Consider the following 22500-nt stretch of genomic DNA (forward strand, 5'->3'; position numbering starts at 1 on the left):
TATCACTTGTTGGTTTAACAATAAGGCATGACCTTTTCAGACTTATACTTTGCCTCCATAAATCTTGGAAGCAGAGGAAACTTCAACAGAAACTTCTACTCTGCCCCGCCTTATTATTCTAACCAGTTGCCCACAAGGATGGGTGTTTACTAGGATAAAATGTGTCTTGCAATGAGTAATAAAAACTGTTAAAGCTACTCTACCCTCAGAATTCTATTCAAAGCTGGTGGCATTTAGGTGGTTTTACCAGGTGGCAAAGGAAAAAGCTGCGATATGTGTGGCATACTGTCTGTGTATGTGTTAAAGAATGTGGGTGTTTGCATCTGACAGACAGCTTCAAAGTGCTGACTCGGAGCAGCCTACTCCTCACTACATTCCTAATCTTTGTATTGTATGTCGTGACAGCTGACAATACACAATTACACCCACACGAGGCAACTGTGCATCTGCATGCAGCTACAGGAAAGTTAGGCAGCAGAGTAAAGGCACGAATCTGTGAGTCAAGGCAGCACACAAGTGTGCAGCAAGATTTTTTTCTATGCAGCACTACTAAAGATTAAACCTTGGTAGGGGAATTTCATTTTGATATCTTTCAATATGGATGTTTAAAGCTGTAGGCGTGATGGCTAAACATATTAGATGTTCTCCTCATAGCCAAGAACAGCCAACTATAATACTCCAGCATCATTAAGTTTGATAAAAACCAAAGACTGAGGAGTGATCTTCTACACTTAGGCTTTGTTTAATTAACTGAGTGTCAAAGTGCCACTGTGAAGAATGATATGAAGTTCAAACACAAGATAAAATTATTCATTTTAGCAGTTAAACTGTGCTCTGATGCAGATCTGTTCACTGTTGATGTAATATGCAAAAGAAGAGCAAATAATTTATTGATTATATTTTTTTATTTATGTTTCTAAACTCATTGATAGCACACTGTTTATTCGTACTACTATTGTCATCATTTTTGCTAGTATTTATTGGATAATATAATGCAAAGTTGCCATCCACATGGTTATAAAAGTTATTTATTAGCTATAACCTAATAACAAGTCAGAGCAAACCAATATACACTGGAAACAGCCAATGTTTTGTTTTTAAACCCTCTGAGCAATAAAATACAACACATGTTAACTTTTGGCTTCTTTAACCGTTAATGTATTAAATATTAGATTCATAACCAACGCCTGTAAAACTGATGTATTTGAGTGCACATGGGGGCACACGTAAAGGTTTATGTACTTACTTCTGCTCTCTTTGAGATAACATACGGGGGTGGTGATTACCCCAATCCATCATCATCAAATGAGAGAAGCCATAATGAGAGTGCTGCTATCTATTTTTTTTAGTTAAAGTCTATTGTAACTGAGTTTTCAGCCATTTACACACACAAACACACACACACACATACACACATATATACATATGGAGAGAGAGAGAGAGAGAGAGAGAGAGAGAGAGAGAGAAATATATAGCCAGGCAAATGTGATGACCCCATATTTTTAGTTGCTGAGATAATATCTGTCCACTTATCATCACTAACTACTGTAGGCTACTTCATTCATCACTGGAAGTGAAAAAGAACTCTCCCACAGGTATATCGCATCTTTTCTCTTTCTGCTGAAAGTAAGAAATACGTGTGTATCTTGACAGCAATGGTGAGAGAGCACTGTTGTTTTTTGTGTGTTTTGGGCAACACAGTCTGCTATCTTTATGGATAACCCTAACCCCACATGCATCCATGGTGGCGTATCAGTAAATGTGGGGGTGACAGGACTGACTGAACTATAGAGAAGATCTCTCAAACCTACCAACAGTTCAAGAGCGCAGGAAGCCGGTAATGACAGTTGTCTCTCAAGATGCAGTACATAGATTTTCAGCACAGGAGAAAATCATCAAAATAATTTCTGCACTCTTGAAGTGCGTAAGTGCGGACCATTTGTGCATTGACCAGTTGAATCACTGATTGATTCATCAACACTGCTTGCCTTTCATTAATTGTCAGCGCACGCCTCTGCTAATCATGATTTTCAGTCCTTGTTGTAATTATGGAATGAGCTTACGTTTTCTTAAATGTTCACAAAGTCTATTTTTTGTAGAATGTTGCAATTAATTAACAATATAAATGAATACTTTATGAGGCAGGCAGCAGAAACTGTGGGATTAAATGCACCAGCCATCAAAAGAAGAAATGAACCTGTGACACAGTTTGTGTGTTTCTTTACTAATTCTGTGTTGGTAGTGTAACGTTGAGTTCATGGGCTTTAGTGTATCCATTAGGCTCAGGCTTATGTGCTATGAATAACAGCAAGCTAATTTGATACTTCTTTATTTAATCGTCTTCAAACGGATGCAAAATAATGATGTACACTCCCATCAGTAATGATGGACTGAAGTCGAAAATTTCACGGTCATTTTGCATGAAAAATCAGCTAGTCTGTCTTTTACTGAAAACGTAAAGGCTGTGTTTAATTTAGTGAGGGTGTGCTGGGAATGACTAGCAGAGGCCCCAGTCCGCGAGATCTTCAACGCACACCTCCGGCAGAGCTTCAACAGCATTCCGAGGGAGGCGGGGGACATTGAGTCCGAATGGACCATGTTCAGCGTCGCCATTGCCGAAGCTGCTGCATTGAGCTGCGGCCGCAAGGTGGTTGGTGCCTGCCGTGGTGGTAATCCCCGAACCAAATGGTAGACACCAGAGGTGAAGGGAGCCACCAGGCTGAAGAAGGAGTCCTATCGGGCTTGGTTAGCCTGTGGGATTTCGGAGGCAGCCGACAGGTATCGACAGGCCAAGCGGAATGCGGCTCGGGCAGTGGCTGAAGCAAAAACTCGGGTGTGGGAGGAGTTCGGAGAGGCCATGGAAAAAGACTTTTGGACTGCCTCGAAGAGATTCTGGCAAACCGTCAGGCGTCTCTCCCTTAGAGATAGGGTGAGAAGTTCGGCGATCCGGGAGGGGCTCAGAGTAGAGCCGCTGCTGCTCCACATCGAAAGGAGCCAGCTGAGGTGGTTTGGGCATCTGACAAGGATGCCTCCTGGGCACTTCCATACCGGAAGACCCATCCATGACCTGATGGATGGAGGTTCTCATCCAAGGTTTTACAGTACATGGCCCCATCCAGTGACCCCTCAATGCAGTGACGTTGTCCTGTATGGTAAAAAGAAACCCAGAACAGCTCCAAAGCACAATGTTTCCACCTCCACGCTTGACTGTGGGGGGGATGTTTTTGGGGTCATACTCAGATTTTTTCTTCCTCCAAACATGACAGGTAGAGCTCGATTTTAGTTTTATTTTACCACTTTCCCCCCAAGGCTTCTCTGAATCATTTAGATCAGGGGTCCCCAAACCCAGTCCACGAAGGCCGGTGTCCCTGCAGGTTATAGATCTCACCCTGGGTCAACACACCTGAATCACATGATTAGCTCATTACCAGGCCTCTGGAGAACTTCAAGACATGTTGAGAAGGTAATTTATCCATTTAAATCAACTGTGATGGATCAAGGACACATCTAAAACCTGCAGGGACACCGGCCCTCGTGGACTTGGATTGGGGACCCTTGATTTAGATGTTCACTGGCAAACTTAAGACAGCCCAGAACTTGTGCCTTCTTGAGCAGGGGGACCTTGCAGGTGCTGCAAGAGTTCGATCTATTACATTGTGGAGTGTTACGGATGGTGTTCTTGATTACTGTGGTCCCAACTGCTCAAGATCTTTCATGAAACTCCAGACAGAAGGCGAGTGACAGTTCTTTTATATTTCTTCCATTTGTGAATAATCATATCAGCAGTTTCTCCCTTTTCACAATAATTCTTGCTGATGGTCTTGTAGCCCACTCCAGCTTTGTGCAGGTCCACGATCTTGTCTCTTACATCCTTTGGCAACTCTTTAGTCTTATGCAAAGATGGTTTAGAGCAGGAGTATCTGTGATTGTGCTCCCAATCTGTGGGAGCAAGAATTCTCCCAAAGGCTTGGTTTCAGGGGATGAAATAATTATTTAATTCAATGACATGCAAATGAATTTATAACTTTTATGTAAGGCGGGGAAAACCCTGGCAACTTTTTTCACATTCACATTGAAGGTCACTTTAGAATCACCATTTAACCTAACCCCACTAACAGTCTTTGGACTGTGGGAGGAAGCCAGAGTACCTGGAGAGATCTCATGCAATTCACGTGTGGGAACACCGCTAACCACTGCACCACTGTGCTGCCCTGATATTCTGCCTCATGCCATTAAAATAAAACCTTCATAAAAAGTAGATACTGTTAATTTCTTTGTAAGTGTCAAACTTACAAATTCAGCAGGGGATCAAATATTTATTTCCTCTAATGTAACATAGATTATTGGAGGTAAAAAAAACCCTGACATTTAAAAGAAATGTACATTAGTTCTTTTTTCTCATGCGCGGTTCTCCATCCATCCATCTTCATCCGCTTTATCCGAGGCCGGGTCGCAGGGGCAGCAGCCTAAGCAAAGAGGCCCAGACCTCCCTCTCCCCAGCCACCTCCTCCAGCTTATCCGGGGGAACACCAAGGCGTTCCCAGGCCAGCCGAGAGATATAATCTCTCCAGCGTGTCCTGGGTCTGCCCCGGGGCCTCCTCCTGGTGGGACATGCCTGGAACACCTCACCCACGGCCATGCAGTCGATTTAACCCACAGTGCAATTATGTAAATGGATTCACTGGACTGGCTTTTGCAGTTCAGTTCCAAGATGGGAGGTAATTTAGGAGAAAGGAGCAGAAATGAGGGAGGATAAGAAAGAAAGTATGTGAGGAGAAATAAACGGTTGGGTTTCAGTATTTGCAGAGATTTAACCTCTACATATTCAAAAAATTAGATATATTTCTAACATGTTTTTATGTACATAGCAAATTAATATTTCTCTGAGAGAGAAAACTTTGTGTTGAAAAGTGTTTGTCACTAAGAGACTGTTCAGGTTTTAAAGTTTGGCCTCATTCTCTGTTTTATATATTATACTTCCAACAGCACTGACTAAATGAAGGAATCTCAGGCTCCTTCCCCACCAGAGAGGTGACATTCCATGTCCTGATTGCCAGACTTGGCAGCCAGGGATCAGTCCACCAGGGCCTCCGCTCCAGGCCGCCGTCCAGCACACAATGCACCCGACCGCCCACCACCCGCGTCCGGGTGGTGGGCCCGCGGGAGGATGGGCCCATGTCCCCTTTTCGGGCTGTGCCCGGCCGGGCCCAATGGACTAAGGCCCGGCCACCAGACACTCGCCCTCGGGCACCCTCCCCGGGTCTGGATCCAGGGCGGGGCCCCGGTAACCCTATCCCGGGCAGGGTAAACTGTTCCCTCTATGTTTTCTTCATAAGGGTCTTCTGAATCGCTCCTTGTCTGGTCCCTCACCCAGGACCAATTTGCCATGGGAGACCCAACAGGGGGCAAAAGCCCCCAGACAACATAGCCCCTGGGATCCCTGGGACACACAAACCCCTCCACCACGATAAGGTAGCGATTCATTCTTTCTTATTCCCATTTAAAATGTCTCGCTCTTAATAAATAATTATCTTAATCTTACAACCAAAGTTTTTATCTGATGTAAAATGCATAGAAATCATACATATACCAACAAGACTGTACATCACTGTCACAACAGTGTTTGTTTGCATTCAAAGGCTTTATGGCTTTTCCTATAATACCTGGTGGGCCGGTCTCTAGTCATAATGCCCGGGCCGATTTTTTTGTCCCAGTCCAGCCCTGGGCACGACACGCAGTGAATTAATTTGAGAAGGTGCATTAAAAAATAAATGGCCGGGCCAGCGGTGCACATTGCAAATTAGCTCGCATAGACACATTAGTTGTGCCATTTCTTAATGATGGTATCTGTTATAGACAGTGTTATTGTTAATGTATGTTTGGGGGCGTTGCACCCCGGAACCTTCAAAGGTTTTTCAGGGTTCTCCCTGCCGGAATGTTATGTGTGAGACAGTTTCCTGTATGTGTGCGACTAGCTGTGGTTGTTTCTAAAAGTGGTCAGTAAACGTCCTAAAACTGGCACTTGAGTTTCCGAGCATTTTTATCCTGAGGTTATAACACCTTTTTGGCGACGAGGATAAAAGCCGAACGCGGACAGTTTTGAATTTTTGCTACGGATTTTGCAGTCGGACTACCGCTTCGCATCTATGGCTACGATCGGATCGCTCACGGAGTTCGCCGAGGGAGACGGCGACTGGATTGAATATGTCGAGAGGCTGGAACACTTTTTCTTGGCAAACGACATTTCGGACGAAGGAAAAAAAAGGTCAGTTCTTCTTAGTGCGTGTGGAGCGAGGACCTACAAGTTGATACGTAACCTGACGACGCCTCGGAAACCAGGGGACTTCAGTTTCAAAGAACTGGTGACGTTGGTGCAAAATCATCACTGCCCGAAACCCTCCGTGATTGTTCAGCGGTTCAAATTCCACACTCATTCACGCAAGCCGGGAGTTTCGGTGGCTGCGTATGTGACCGAGCTGAGACAGCTATCGGAGCACTGTGAGTTTGGAGGCGTGCTGGATGACATGCTCCGCGACAGGTTGGTGTGTGGTATAAATGATGATGGCATGCAGCGTCGGTTGTTAGGGGAGCCCACACTGGACTTTAAGAAAGCTTTGGAAATTGCTCAGGCAATAGAAACGGCAGCTAATAACACTAAAGACATTCGGAACGCTAACAACAATATGCACTCAACCGAGGTGCATCATGTATCTCGGAGTGTGAGGGGCAAACCGAGGGAGCTTTTGGAGTGTTACCGGTGTGGGGGAGCACACTTTGCCAAGGACTGTGTGTTCAAAGACAGTACCTGCCATAACTGCAAGAAAAAGGGGCACTTAGCCAAGAAATGCAGGGGCACTAAGGAGAAATCAAAGAAGGAATGGAAGACAAAACACAAGCTAAACACGCATCACCTGCAGGGCATGGCGCCTGAGGCGGATGAGTGTGTTTTCAACATGTTTAATCTGGTTGGCTTTAATAAGTGCGGTGCGGAGCCCATCTATGCCACTATCCAGGTAAATGGGAAGGAGCTACAAATGGAGGTGGATACAGGGGCTTCAGCTTCGGTGATCAGCCAAGCCACCTACCACAGCTTGTGGCACTCGGGCGGGGCACCAGCTCTCCAAGCGACTGAGATAAGCCTTAGACAGTACACGGGTGAATGCATTCCCCTGCTTGGTGCTATAGAGGTGCATGCAGCATATCAGGGTCAAGAAGCTGCAGCAACACTACTGGTGGTGAAAGGGGAGGGGCCTAGTCTGCTGGGTCGTGACCTTCTGCAGAAAATCCGCCTGAACTGGAGGGAAATCAGGTATGTAACGGTAATAGCAGAGTTACTGGGAAAGTATGCAGATGTGTTCAAGAATGAATTGGGCACTCTCCGGGGCACCACTGTGAAGCTGTGTGTGGACCCTTTTGCCCGGCCACGCTTTTTCAAACCACGCACTGTACCATACGCCATGAAGGCCAAGGTGGAAGCAGAGTTGGAGAGACTACAACAGATAGGGGTCATTGAGCCAATAGAGTTCTCGGACTGGGCAGCCCCGATTGTACCAGTGTTGAAAGAGGACGGAGGGGTGCGTATATGCGGTGATTACAAACTGACAGTAAACCAAGCCTCTCAGCTCGACGCCTACCCTCTGCCTCGAGTGGATGACCTGTTTGCCACACTGGCAGGTGGTCGGACATTCACAAAGTTGGATATGAGTCATGCTTACCAGCAGTTGCTGCTGGATGAGGAATCAAAAAAATATGTGACAATAAACACACACAAGGGACTGTTCAAGTACAACCGCCTTGTGTTTGGCGTTGCATCCAGTCCGGCTATCTTTCAGCGCACCATGGACAATCTTCTGCAAAACATTCCTGGTGTTGCTGTTTACTTGGATGACATTTTAGTTACAGGTAAAACAGAAGAGGAGCATCTGCGTAACCTTGAGCAGGTGTTGAAGAAGCTCTCAGAAGCTGGGTTGCGTTTGAAGCGCAGTAAGTGTGTTTTCCAAGCCCCTAGCGTTACATACCTGGGTCATCGCATCTCTGCACAGGGCCTGTCCCCACTGGAAGAGAAAGTGAGGGCAGTAAAAGAAGCCCCGAGTCCAAAGAATGTAGCTGAACTAAGATCATTCTTGGGCTTAGTGAACTATTATGGGAAGTTTTTGCCTGACCTCTCCAGCATGCTTGCTCCCCTGTATGGGCTACTGCACAAAGACAGTCAGTGGAGGTGGTCCCAAGCACAGGAGAAGGCCTTCAGACAGGTAAAAGAACTGTTACAATCGGCACCGCTCCTGGTGCATTTTGATCCAGAGAAGGAGGTGGTCCTGTCCTGTGATGCCTCCCCGTATGGCATAGGAGCTGTTCTTTCCCATCGCATGGAAGAGGGGGACGAGAAACCGGTCGGATATGCGTCACGCACGCTCACAGCAGCAGAAAAGGGCTATTCACAGCTTGAGAAGGAAGGCTTAGCAATAGTTTTTGCTGTGAAGCGATTTCATCAGTACCTGTATGGCCGCCCATTTACTGTTGTTACAGACCATAAGCCCCTCCTGAGTCTCTTTAGTGAAACAAAAGGCATCCCACCCATGGCTTCAGCCCGGGTTCAGCGCTGGGCATTAACACTGTCGGCATACCAGTATCACATTGTTTATAAGGCGGGACCTGAAAATGCGAATGCAGATGCTTTCAGCCGCCTCCCCCTCCCGGAGGTCCCCGACCAGTCGAACTTGCCCCCAGAAACTGTGTTTTTGCTGGACATGTTGGCGAACTCTCCGGTCTGTGCTAAAAACATCAAAGCATGGACTGAACGGGATCCAGAGTTATCTCAGGTTAAACAGTGGCTGTTGCAGGGCTGGCCAGCAACAGTGGAGCAGGATCAGCTCAAACCGTATGCCAAGCGTCAGCAGGAGCTCAGTGTTCAAGATGGCTGCATCCTGTGGGGTTCCCGAGTCATTGTTCCACCTCCAGGTCGGTCACAAATCATTGAAGTGTTGCATGAGGCTCATCCAGGGATTTCTCGAATGAAAAGTCTGGCAAGGTCATTCGTGTGGTGGCCGGGAATGGACAGTGCCTTGGAAGACAAGGTAAAAGCCTGTTCTCAATGTCAGTCAAACCAAAAAATGCCACCACCTGCCCCACTCCACCCATGGGAGTGGCCTGGCCGTCCATGGTCCAGGCTTCATCTAGATTTTGCCGGCCCCTTTTTGGGCCACATGTTCCTGGTGTTGGTGGATGCGCATTCAAAATGGCTGGATGCCCACATAATGCCGACCATCACAGCCCCAGTCGTCACAGACACACTCCGGAGAATCTTTGCAACACATGGATTACCTGAGGCAGTGGTCACGGACAATGGGCCCACGTTCACAAGTGGGGTTTTCCAAGAATTTATGGAGAGAAATGGGATCCGACATATCCGCACAGCACCCTACCACCCTGCCTCCAATGGCTTAGCGGAGCGCGCCGTGGAGACACTGAAAGACGGTCTAAAAAAAATGCCAGGTCTTTCCATAGAAAAGAGGCTCTGCCGTTTCCTGTTTCAGTATCGCATCACACCTCATACAACCACAGGCTTGTCCCCAGCGGAGTTGCTGATGGGGAGGAAGCCCAGATCTCATCTGGACCTTCTTCGCCCAGATGTGGGAGCCAGAGTCACCCAGTCACAAGGTGGGCAGAAGGTGAGACATGATCTACATGCCAGAGACTGTGTTTTCAAGCAGGGAGACTGTGTGTATATCAAAAACTTTACGGGTGGCTCACGGTGGCTGCCTGGCGTCATTCACCACAGTTCAGGGCCAGTATCTTTTGTGGTGGAGTTGTTGGATGGCAGACAAGTTCGCAGGCACAAGGATCATGTGAGAGCCCGCACGGATGGAGCTGAGAAGAGGGCTCAGAGTGGTTCGCACACACATGGTGAAGACAGGGCTGTGGACATTGTGGGGCCTCAGAGTGGTTCACCCGAAGGGGAAGTCGTGTTAGCAGCCCCTGAGATCGGGATTGGTCCTTCAGTATCACCAGAAGGGCAGGTGGAGTCACCTGAGCCGAACCTGGCCACAGGAGCTCAGCAGGCTCCTAGCCTGGAGAACCCAGCAGCAGGACTGAGAAGGTCAAAGAGGCAGCACAAGCCCCCTGATAGACTGAATTGTTAAAATAATGTGGTGTTGAATTCTCCCTCTCTTTTTGTACTTATGCATAATTGCTATGTTGTGGGTTTTTGCTTAAGGGGGGGGAAGTGTTATAGACAGTGTTATTGTTAATGTATGTTTGGGGGCGATGCACCCCGGAACCTTCAAAGGTTTTTCAGGGTTCTCCCTGCCGGAATGTTATGTGTGAGACAGTTTCCTGTATGTGTGCGACTAGCTGTGGTTGTTTCTAAAAGTGGTCAGTAAACGTCCTAAAACTGGCACTTGAGTTTCCGAGCATTTTTATCCTGAGGTTATAACAGTATCTTAGCTAACAACCCCAACTACCAGATACAACTAATAAGCTAAAAATAACTTAGCCTACCGGTGAAAGGGACGTTGCTAGCTGGAAGTTCTTTCAAGCGATGTTGAAATTTCAACATTCCGACACTTCAAACGCTTCAGGAGCTGTTCGCTCAGCGCAGCATCAACACCGCGGAAATACACGGATACATCGGTAGACTCGTGACAGAACTCACACTCTGTGGGGGTCAAAGTTTGCAGAAATACAAACGCAGCTGGTATCCATAGCTGTGCGTGTTCATGGAGCTTGCATTTTCACCTGCTGGACATCACACTGCTTGACAAGTTTAACTGTCTTCAGAACATTGCAGAGGCCTTATTGACAGTATTTGGCTCTACATATCTGTGTGAGCAGATTTTCTCTCACATGAAGAGTGTCCTCAGGTAGCCATCTGAATGCTGGACACTCGGAGACCTGTGTCTCTGAGTGAGAGACCAGAGGTCACATTAACATGCGTATCTCTGTATTAACAAACATGCCAATTGGCCCAGTTTATTTTTCTTATCATTGTTGTGAAGAGACCATAAATAGCATTTGCATTTTCTGTTGTACAGTTCATTTGCTGTTATGGAGTTCTTGTTATGGATAAAAAGTGTATTTTTTTTGTTTCAAAATAGCTGATAACTATTTGCTGATAGCTGCCAACATCTGCGAACAAATATAATTCTATAAAGTTGTTCTATATAGTGTGTAACTGTTAGTATAGAGCGTTATTAAATTTATTGCTAATGCAATCATATGGCACATTGACTTCTGAGGAAATTTTAGATGGCACTCATCATCAGAAAGGTTGCTGACCCCTGACCTAAAACATATGACCAAGGCAATAAAGAAATGGCTAAAGAAGAAATACATTAAGGTCATGGAGTGGCCTAGCTAGTCTCCAGACTTTGAAGCTTTAAGTTGCCAAGCAGCTGCCAAGAAACCTCAAGGATTCAGAGAGTGTCTGTAAAGAAGAGTGGGCCAAAAAATCCCACCAGAGATGTGTGAAGACCTGCTGAGCAACTACAAGAAACATCTTTTGGCTGTCTTACAACTGTGGTTGCCAACAAGGATTTAACTTTGATGTAATTTTTTTCTGAATTTCTGGTTGATATTCTGTCTCTCTCCATTAAAATTAAACTACCATAAAAATCAGAGAAGATTAGAGTTCATTTCTTTGCAAGTGAGCAAACTCAGCAGGGGATCAGATCATTCTTCCCCCCACTGTATTTTGACATGCTTCAGTGTAATGTATTGAAATAACAAGATTCAAGTATGTTCCTAGAGAAATGCAAAACTGCACTGTCATTAATTGTGTGATTACCTTTTATTTTCTGGCTTACATTTGTGCATATTTTTATTACTTTACTTGTTATGATTTTTCTGCATTCAAATCTCTCCTCTGAATCTAAACTGATGCGATTCTGTAGGAAAAGGAGACTGTAACATTTCACTCTCATCCTAATCTTAGCAGCCTTGTCCTATGTAAACTGCATTTTAATCTCATTTTGTCAAAATAAAATAGGGAGACGGCCTCCTCATTTCAACACCTTCCTGTCGTGTGGATGAGGCAGCAGCCATCTTATGTGCTCTGATGGAGAGTGGCAGGCACGGGAAGGATCCATGGGCACTTTAAGCAAAGTGACTATTCACATGACGCTGACTGTGACATGAATCAACGTGTCATCAGTACTTTTGCTCATCATGTGTGTATGGCAGCTGCAAGCTTGTTTGCTACTTAATGAAATGGGATAAATCAACAAACTGCACTAATGTACTCTATAGTGGGTTCACCTGAGCCATGAATCATACATACAAACAATTAACTATCCCCCCACACAAACACACCCTGGCAATTAAACTTCTGTGCACACATTTACAAGCCAGCACAACTACAAAAGGAAGTAACCGCTAATTAAGAATGCAAACACATCCGTCCACTCACACCCACTACACACACAGATATGCGGAATACAAGCTTTTTCATGAGGTATTTAAAATATACTCCAACACTCTGGTGAGATTCACAAGTTCACACTTGTGCTAACACCATGTAAAGATTGGCATCTTCCAGCATAAAATAAGCAAACATTGCACCCATGCACAGACACAGAGCAGAGGGACTGGGAAGCTCAGCCTCCATTTTTGTGAAAAGCATTGATGCAGGCTGACTGGGTGGCTGAGCAGGAGTGGTCATGACTCAGTCAGATATGGTATGCTCTAGCTCACATATTTGCCTCCAGCAGCTCTTCTCCAGCTTGAGCGCAGCAAAACATTTGGTGAAATGGAGTCAAAAAAGAACAGTTTTATAACGGCCTCAGCCACACTACATTAAAAATGCACAAAACAGTCCCGGGCTAATCAGTAATCATTACCTCCAGTCATGACCATTGAACGTTTTGATAAAAGCTCTGCAGGCTACGCTTGGTATTTCACTCACAGTGAAATCTCTGCTTTACAAAACAGACAAAAGGCAAACTCTAATGCCAGAGAGCATGTCTTTAAAAAGTTTGTCTTAAAAAAAGAAGCACATCCTCCCTTATTCTAGATTTCGCACGATAAATAATGCATGGCATTTGCTCAAGCTAATAGAGGCCCAAGGCACCTGATGCAACTGTAAAGAGTTCTGCAAGACAGACGTAATGATTGGCCTGAAATTACTCCATTATTAATGAAGCAATTTGCTCCTCACTCAGCCTCTGAATAAGCCTAGTGGGTGTGACCAAAGCATTCCATTGCAAGTATGCACTTATGTAAGGACGCCTTGCAGCCCAGAAATCAACTTAGAACAGACCAATTATAGTAACAAGGCACATCTGCCTTTTATTAGCTGACATACTTCATTATTGAGCCCTACCAGGAGGAACATAAATATCACTCAGTGCAGGGGATGACTATGGACTGGACAAGGCTAAATATATTTGTGGCAAGTGAAAACCTATTAAAGCCAACACTGTATAGCCTTTATGTTCTACAGGACCAATCAGCCACTGCAATGTCTGAAGTCAGGCTAAAAATGCATACAGGACTCAGTACCTAATCACACTGAATGTAAAGAACTGCTTTGGTCCTGTCACTGACACCGCTATTAAACAGGCACATTTGCATACAAAACTTGTTTCGATGTTAAATCTTTGACTTCATCCCGATGCGTGACACAGACTCTCATCAGTAATAATGAGGTAAAGTGGATAATTTCACCATCTAACCAGACAGTCTGCCTACTATTCAAATACAAAGGCTGTGCATAATCTACACAACTGTTGCCAAATTAATGTGTTGCAAATGATGATATCATTTTTATTCAGGCGTGGATTCAAAAAACAAATCAATGAAATCGAATAACACCACACAATTTTTTACAATGTCAGTTGCTGTGCTCATTCACACCCAAAACAAGTGCCCCTTTGTTTTTTTAGGAATCATAAAGAAAGACAAGAATCAATGTACACCTGCCCCACACCCTTTACGAGGGTTGCTAGCAGGTTTAGGTATCCAGCCTGTGACGCATCTTTCAGTTTAGCCTCATGACACTGCTGTAACCACAAGAATAAAAAGTGCAGGCCCTTTTAACTCCAGTCAAATCAGGTGTGTCCAAACCGATTTGTTTTTTAAAGGGCTGTTCTTATACATAAATCCAAACCGATGTGTCGACAGACAGTCATGTGACGGTCCTGCTAACACTATCCTTCTATGACCTTGAAGGGTGGAGAGACACCGTCTGCTGCTTTGAGTAATGAATGCCCCACTGGCTGTTCGTTATTTTAAATCACATCTCAAACTGGCACAAAGACGCCAGCCGGCTGGTCATATTTAACCTTTACATCACTGAGGTATTCTTCAATTTGCTGCATCATGCCACAGCCTGCCACAAAAAGAAAAAACATACTGTACGGTTCAGTCTGGCCAGACAAGCAATACGCTGACCTACTCCACAATCTAGTGCACTGTATCGTCAGCAATGACATATCCAACTGAACCAAGGGCTTTATATTCAAATGTTCTCTCCACACTATGAGTCAGCTAACTGTTTTCTGCCACCAAGGTTTGACATAAAAATGATTAAAATCAGGATGAGCATTTTCTCAACATGAACGTGAGCGCAGCTGGGTTTTTTTTTTTTTATCCACCTTGTTTTCTGTAGATATTTGTGTGCTGCACACACAGGTCAGTGGAAAAGAAGAAGAAAGCTGCAGGTTAGCCTTTTGCTTCATTAACTCCAAAAGTGGGTTGAAAGCTCTCTTAAAGTGAATGCAGTGAAGGCCAGATGAACAGAGGTAAACAGCGAGAGATGATCAAAGCCAGTGCGAGTAAAGGACAGACAGTGGAAAATGAGAATGACAGTTAGAGAGTAAGACAGATAGAGAGTGTTTAAGAGTCCTTGACAATTGTGTCTGGGCCTTGTGCCTACTCTTGTCAGGCAGTGATTTAACTGGGCCATGACTACACCCCCACACTGAGGCAAGCAGAAAACCTTTTGACATCTCCCCCCTCTAGGGCCAATCTGCTGAACCATCAAAAAAAATACACTAAAATTAAGCAGTGCTGCTTCTATACTGTGTGCAGGAAGTTCAGTTCACCTGTTGGCAGCGTCACTGCACTTCTAACTTAATAAGCTCAAATTTCGAGTATATTGTAAAAAACTTGATTAGGGTTTTGTATTTCCTGTGGCTGAGGTGACATTGATTCTGCAGATGAGTACAAGGAGAGGAGAGTGTCGGCATGTTAAATATTTATGCACACAAATAACTCTTTCCAGAAAGGTTCCCACAAGTATTGAAAAACATGACTGCAATAATTCTCTGAAATCTTGGACTGAGGATGACTGTGGTCTATTGCAGAAGGAGAGCGTGGTGAAAGCACAGTCACAGCTCAAGAAGGACAGTACGTGAAAAAAAATAGAAAGGCAAGAGACAAAAGCAGCAACTGAAATTCACTGCAGTAATGAGTGGATTATGACAGCTAGGAGGGCTTGTCTCACCTGGTTCTCCTCATGAGTGACTCTCATTTGCTCTTTGAGGATTGACGTACGAGCCGCCTCTTCTTTCCTCATTATCCTCTCCTTCTTCAGTTCAGGACTCCAGAAACTCTTGATGCTGTTGGTGGAAGATCCCAACTTACTGTCCTTCAGGTCAAGCTCCCGTCGCAGCATCTCATTCTCCCTCTGCATCTCCCTGAGCTGGGCCTGCATCTCCAGCAGCTCCCCACCACTGCCCCGCACTGCCTGCCTCAGCAGAGCAGAGGGCACCCCCTGGTGGTGGTGGGGGTGCAGCATGGAGAGGGAGCCCAGGTCACTGTAAGACAGAAGGTCAGCATGAGGCAGCCCCACAGAAGCAATATTGGGACTGCTGCCCATGGCTGTGACACGGCCCCCATACATGGCCCGACTGGTGGCGCGACCCAGAGTCATAGTGCCTTTTGGGTAGGTGGCAGTGGAGCCCACGCCCTCGTGGTCACTCAGGTACATGGGCCCCGAAGTAGCATAGGCAGCGTTGAGGGACTGGATGTTCTCCATGGAGAGCGTCTTGCCCCCCGCACCGCCCCCGCTCCCACTGTGTGCCCTTCGATGGCCCAGTCTGGGGGACCTTGGTAGGCGCGGGGACCGTACGGGGCTGCTCTCTACATGGCCTACAGCTCTGGCACTGCCGTACATGTCCTGTGATTCGGCGGTGTAGCCACCAGAGGGGTCCTTAACAGGGGCGAGTTATAATGAGACTGCTCTGACTCTTAGAACTGCACATGGGTGACTTATTTCATGTCTGAAAAGGTGGAGTAGATCAAAGTCAGATCTGAGGAAACAGGAGAGAAGCTTCTGTTAGATAAATAACCACTATTTGTACGTGTCACATGAAAGGCACAGCGAAACAAAGCATTTACTATTACAAAAAAACAAAACAAAAAAAAACACTGCATTCAGAAAAGAATACCAAAACAGACCTGGCCTGAAAAATATTACTATGGATTGAAAAATAACTAGTTTTATCATTTATTAGTTTTATTAGCAGCAAATTGTCACAATTTATGTGACTTACAGGAATCTCCCAGCATCCCACTGGATTCATACACTGTCCAGCAGTGATGTACAGTAAATCCCATTAATGATCCCAAATAAATAACGGACTAATTCAAACACAGGAATAATATATCACATGCCCATTCACTGATGCTTGCTTACTGTGCAGTAGAGTGAACAATGATATCCATGGAAAATTTACTGAGATACTAAAGAAAAATCTTTAAAACATCTAAAGTCATTTTTTTAAGTTTTTTCACATTCTAATGATATTGCTTTAATTAAAACTAATAGGGGCTATTAGTTGTATTGTTTTATTATATTAAGATATAATGATAAAGTACAGACCCAATTAGCAGTGTTGATTCCTAATTAGCTCCTCGTGCAAGGAGAAAAATGTGTTGTTCGGAAAGTGGTTTTAATGAGCAGCTAGCCCATAACATGTCCCACATACACAGAAGCATGACTGAGCATGCTTGTAACAGTATGAAGAGCATCACAGCACATGAACACAGAGTATCACAGTGCATCCAACAGTGCAGTCAATGCAATATCTAAAGAAATTGAAAAAGACAGCTAACGGATTCCATGGCAAACAGAACAGAGTAAAGCCCTGCAGTATTTTATTGTCTCATAAACGGATAATTTAACTCACACAGTAAAATTCACAATAAGACTGTAAAGAGTTTGGGATTGAACGTGTCTTTGGGATCAGCACAATGCTGCAGCCATTATCTCTTAACTGCATGTTGTTATGTGCAAACAGTAAAGTGTGGATGGTTGTCTGACTCTCTGCGTTTTCCTGTGTTAGACTGGTGACCTGTCCACCCAGTGTGTACGCCGCCTCTTTGCCCAGTGTCATCTGGCATAGACTCCAGACTGCAATGAAGAAAATAAATGGATATTTTTGACTGGGTTTCATTTTTTTGAACATGTGAAGGGATTCGTATTAACTATAACAGTAATGCCATAGTATGGGGCCTAGTTTGTTTTTTGTTTTGTTTTTTCAGAAATTAAAAGACTGTAAAATAAAGCAGACATTACTGGCTAAATGGGAGAAAATGATGTGGGAGAGTTAATTTTTAATGGGTGTAATAATGGATGTGTCATTTTGTGCCATCTTTAGTTTAAATATATCACAAGATGTATTGCGCTTATAATTTATTTAAACCTCATGTCCTTATTACACCGTAGCTTATATTTGGGGTCAAATACCTTATATAACCCTATATAACCCTGTATAACCCTATATAAGACAAACGTTAACTGAGCTTATAGGCATTCAGTGTAAGTTAAAAAGAACCAGACTCTTCCATCAAAGTGTCTCCTTTGGTGACACTTGTTACGCAGATCCAGTTGCCATGGTGACTATGCCAGGGCTAACAAAGATAAAACACCTCAGTCGTCTGACGTAACGGTTGAACACGTTTCAAAAAGGTCTGGTTAAAAAAAATTTAAAAAAATGTTTAATTGTATATGCAGCACAGAAATTACTTAAGGGTATATTCTGCAAATAATTCCATTTTTATTATCATGTACATTCTTTTATTTTACTTTAAAGGGCAGTTAAAATGACAATTAATGGCACAGTAGAGCATATCGACAGGTTGGGCAGTGTGTGAAATTCAATGCGATTTTGGATGACGGGGACCCTCAGCTGCTTTCACCGAAGCTTCATCTGTAAATCAGCGCCTGCCCAGCATCGATCACTGCAGCCAGGCTGAGGAAGTGGAACGAGACAGTGTCTTCTCTGCTAGCTGTATTAAGTAACAGGTGTCTGGAAACAGAACGGGGCTGGACAGATATATGTATATATTTAAAAAGGGCAAAAGCAAATCAAATGAAATCTGTCTAAAGGCTCGGACAGAGCATGCCTTCAGATATTTCATCCATATCCTTTAGCTGCAAAAAACCACTCTTTTTAAACTTTACATGCTCAAAGGGACACGAGCAAATTAAATGCAAATTTCAAATATGCTGACATGTGCAACAACAAAGCCTGCTGCTGTTATCTTCAGCGGTCAGCTTGCTACAGCAGCTCTGTGAAGTCTGGTTGGTAAATTTATGGGGAAAAAAACCCAACATATCCAGCAAAAGACTGCAGAGAAGCATCTTTTAACAAATTAGCACTGTCCTGCTAATGAGCCTCATAATCATTCTTTTTTTTTCTAATAGATGACACTGCTCAGAGTTGAGGCATTAATGTGTCAGAAAATATCCAGTGAATCAGAGTTTGTTAGGATATATAAATGTGGGTCTCTACAGAATTAGGATTATTGTTTTAGTTTGACTTGTGTAACAAATGATGAGCAAACCATTCAGGCAGTGACTCCAGCATGTTTCTCCCTCTGTAAGTTGACCTAAAATGTGTCTTCTTGCCCAACGCTGAAGCTTTTAAGGCTATCCAACTTCCACTCCGAGTTAGGCATATAAACTCTGAAATTACAGGAAAACCACACATGCAGAACAATGCTGGGAAATGTTTTTTTAAAAAAACAACAACAACATACAAACACAGGTTTTGAAAGCACAATAGACTGCCACCGCTAAAGTAAACAGACCAAAAGTGTGTCTTTCTCTGTCCTAACAGAAATCAGCTGCTAGTGATAAGGCTTTTACATTGCACAGTATTCCCTGTCCACCATATGGCACATCCCAAGCACATCATTGTGCCACAGTCATGTATTTCACTCCTTGCACTTGCATTGGTGGAATAGTTGGATGGAACTCTATAAATTGTGGTTTGGTCATAGGACTTGCAGTGTAAGATTGCAGATAGTGAAAAAATTCACACTAAATCATCCATTTAGTCCATTTAGTCATTGTTGTTTGTTTTATTTTAGAAGCTGGACTCAAGCAATAGTTTGGATTTCTGTTGGTACACTGGTACTTTGAGTATCTGTGACAAATACCATAACGTCCTATGTTCTACCTTATATACTGTGTTATAAAAGACTGTGGGGGCTCGTTTATTGTTGTTATAACCCTTTTCTAAAGGAAACTTGAATCAACTGCATCCGAAGCACACTGCTGAGAAAGCCAGAATGACAAAACTGTCAAAAAATGGAAAAAAGAGAGTATCTATTTTTGCAGAAACAGTGATAATATAGAAGAACCTCAAGAGATGCCAGCTGATGACAAGCCCAACTGCAATCATCTACCTTATATGGATAACAAAAGGTTCCATGACAAATCAGAAGGGAAATCAGAGCTTACTTCCATTATGACACCAAACTTGTTTACAGACTTTATTATCCAGGCTTTCTGTTGTGGGCTTATTATTGCGATCGTAAATATCAAACACGCGTGTTTTTGGAGGGTTTGAAACATAGATTATGCCGCTGAGGTGACAAACCTAAGAGCAAATTACAGTATAACACAGTAAAGAAACGATCAGAGAGAAATGGTGCGGAAACAGCAGAGAGGGTACAGATGTACGAAACAAAGATTTCACCACAGGGGATGTTTTGGCTACCTCTGGGGTCAGGGGGAGTGTTTCCTATCAGGCAATCGTGACATTTTATGAAAGGCTGCACGGGGGTATTTTGTTCTTACCCTGATAAAACCGATGAAACGACCAGCCTACTAAACTATATGGAGCGGCTGTGGTAATGTGAGGTCAGAGCGCATGCCAATGGCGGACAAAGAAGGACATTTTCTATAAATAGACTGTCATATGGGCCGATAATAGTTAGTAATTCATGTGAAGGCGGCCAAGCACGCCAACCGGTTCCTTACGCGAGTAAGTGCAACACATGCAGCCTCCTCATCATGTATTCTACTACAGAGCCTTGACGCCCCCGAATGCCTCCCACGGACTTTAACGCTTGGATGATTAGATGAGAAAATGTAGATGTCCACTTATCCACCAAATTCCAGTATTTAAGGATGGTCCAGCTTATGCTTCAGGCTCCTAATGGAAGATGTCACGGGCGGGGGGAGGGAAATGTCAAACACCCCGATATCACGGTAGCCTTCATTAAGTCATAAACGACTATTTGGAGCTGAGGTGTTTCTCCTTATGTCGCCTTATTGACACTGGGTGATAAGGGCTACATTTAATGCAGCACAGTAATACAGGAAGGCACGACCGAGCAATTGACAGCTCACTGGGCCTACATTTTCGATAGCTCCAGCGTGGTGTGCATCTGAATACACCAATGAAATATTAGTCTAACCCGCCGTGGAGAAAGCGATTGAAACCTTTATTTTGAAAGACTTCGCTGCTCTATCGCGTCAACACGGCTTAAAAATGCAAATTCGTACGTATCAAGTGAGCTATGCAATCAGCCACCACGGAATTAGGAGGATTTCTTTCTTCTTCTTCTTTTTTTTTAAACGCACACAGCCTGTGCCTTTTTCCCCCGGCAAGTCGTTCATGAAACCCTCAAGAAGGCAGGGGAAAAAAACCTTCGCGCATGTCAGGCGTTCATTCTTCTGTAATGAAAATCACAGATCTGATGTGAGGTAAAATAAACGCACGGGCTTTACCTTTATCGATGTTAATTCCTCTTCTTCGCCGCTCTAGACGGCATCTTGTCGCCTCCATTCACCCGAGCAGCCTCTCTCAGCATCCTGCGCTGTCATTGGGCAGCGGGCACGCTCTCTCTCCTCCTCTACACGCCAGGGAGCAGCATCACCACTACTGCAAGTGGCAGCTGGCGGGAGGGGATGGGAGAGAAGGATGCAGAGAGCGGCCTGCGCTGAATCTCACATCTTAGTGCTGAATGGGAATCACTGACGATTGCCACCCACATTAGTAGAAGATATTTGGATCTTGTTTTATTTTATTCTGTTTGCACGTCTCCCAGTGGCAATAATAGCGCATCAAACCTGCGTGCACAGGGGCCTGGAAGCACTTTGATGCCTGCCTTGTACCTTCAGAGCAGACTAGCTAAACATTGGGGCTGGGGGTCAAGATTTCTGTCTAAATAAATAAATCTGGGTAAATTCGAAGATGATTAAAATGCAACTATTTTGCTGGTAATAACTGAAATGAGTAAAGAAAATCAACAGCCTATTCATGGAAAATAATTCATAATTTTATTGGGGGGGTTATATTGGTTTGGTCTGGGGTTTGTTTGTTTTTTTCGGGGGGGGGGGGGGGGGGGGTCATAACCCCCCTGACCCCCCTGGAAATTACACACCTGTGCCTAAGTGTCCTTGCGTAAGATATCGAATCCCAGATTTCTCTCCGATGCATTCATCGGAGTATGAATGTGTGTGTCTGTTAGATAGACAGCACTTAAGTGTAGAAAAATAGTGCTTGTGAGTGGGTAAATGAAGCATGTTGTGTAAAGCGCTTGGAGCGCTCAAGTGGAGTAGAAAAGTGCGATATAAGAAACAGTCCATTTATAAAGATATGTTAAGCAGCCCAAAAAGGCTGGATTGGTTATAATGTAAGTACAATAACAGAGTCATAAAGATACTTGAATCAGGTCATCAGGTCACAGTCTGTTTACCAAAGCAAACAAATATATCTTGCTTTAAAAAACACAAAAATACCCACTAGAAATCCTTTTTTTTTATTGGTAGTCAATCAATTTTTGGCACACCATGGGCAGTCCACCTTTACATGCTTTACAACACCCCAAATACAAGTGTGGTGGTTAGTTGTCAGCTCCTGCACTTAGTCTGCTGCTTTAAGTAGTAAAATTGTGTATTTAATATTAGATAAAAGTACAAATTACAATCAAGTAGTAGAAAGTAACTCAGTACATTTACTGAAGTATTTTAGGGTTACTTATGTATAACAGGACTCAACAGCAAAGCCCGTATGTTTCTGTGACCTGTAGAAAGATAGGTCACAGAATCAGGACCACTCTTGCACATCTGATCTAGTTCATTCTTTCTCATCAAACAGAAGAAACAATCTGCTTGCAATAAAGTGGATCAAGTGCATTTTATTTCATATTAATGTCTGTTAGAGTGATTAAAGCCAGTCTAGGTTTGGTTTACATAAGCTACGGGACTTAATCAGAAAATCCATAATAAAAAGTTGTAAATCAGTCAGATGAAAGGAAACAAAC

At 44.0% G+C, this 22500-nt stretch overlaps 1 protein-coding gene across 6 annotated transcripts in view; it reads right to left on the reverse strand.

The window, feature by feature from the left end:
- Positions 1 to 21179, reverse strand: part of erc2 (ELKS/RAB6-interacting/CAST family member 2) — a 53975-nt gene extending 32796 nt beyond the window's left edge. For all 6 annotated transcript variants that reach the window (XM_035904532.2, XM_035904530.2, XM_035904531.2 and 3 more), the window contains exons 1-2: positions 20963 to 21179; positions 15440 to 16247 (exon numbers count right to left, since the gene is read on the reverse strand). In XM_035904532.2, coding sequence (XP_035760425.2) covers positions 15440 to 16111 — 672 coding nt within the window. In that variant the 5' untranslated portion in view covers positions 16112 to 16247; positions 20963 to 21179. The remainder of the gene's footprint in view (positions 1 to 15439; positions 16248 to 20962) is intronic.
- Between the last annotated feature and the right edge of the window lie 1321 nt (positions 21180 to 22500).

This window comes from Neolamprologus brichardi, chromosome 5, assembly GCF_056152115.1.
Source record: "Neolamprologus brichardi isolate AB-2024 chromosome 5, ASM5615211v1, whole genome shotgun sequence".
In the NCBI taxonomy this organism is placed as follows: Eukaryota; Metazoa; Chordata; class Actinopteri; order Cichliformes; family Cichlidae; genus Neolamprologus; species Neolamprologus brichardi.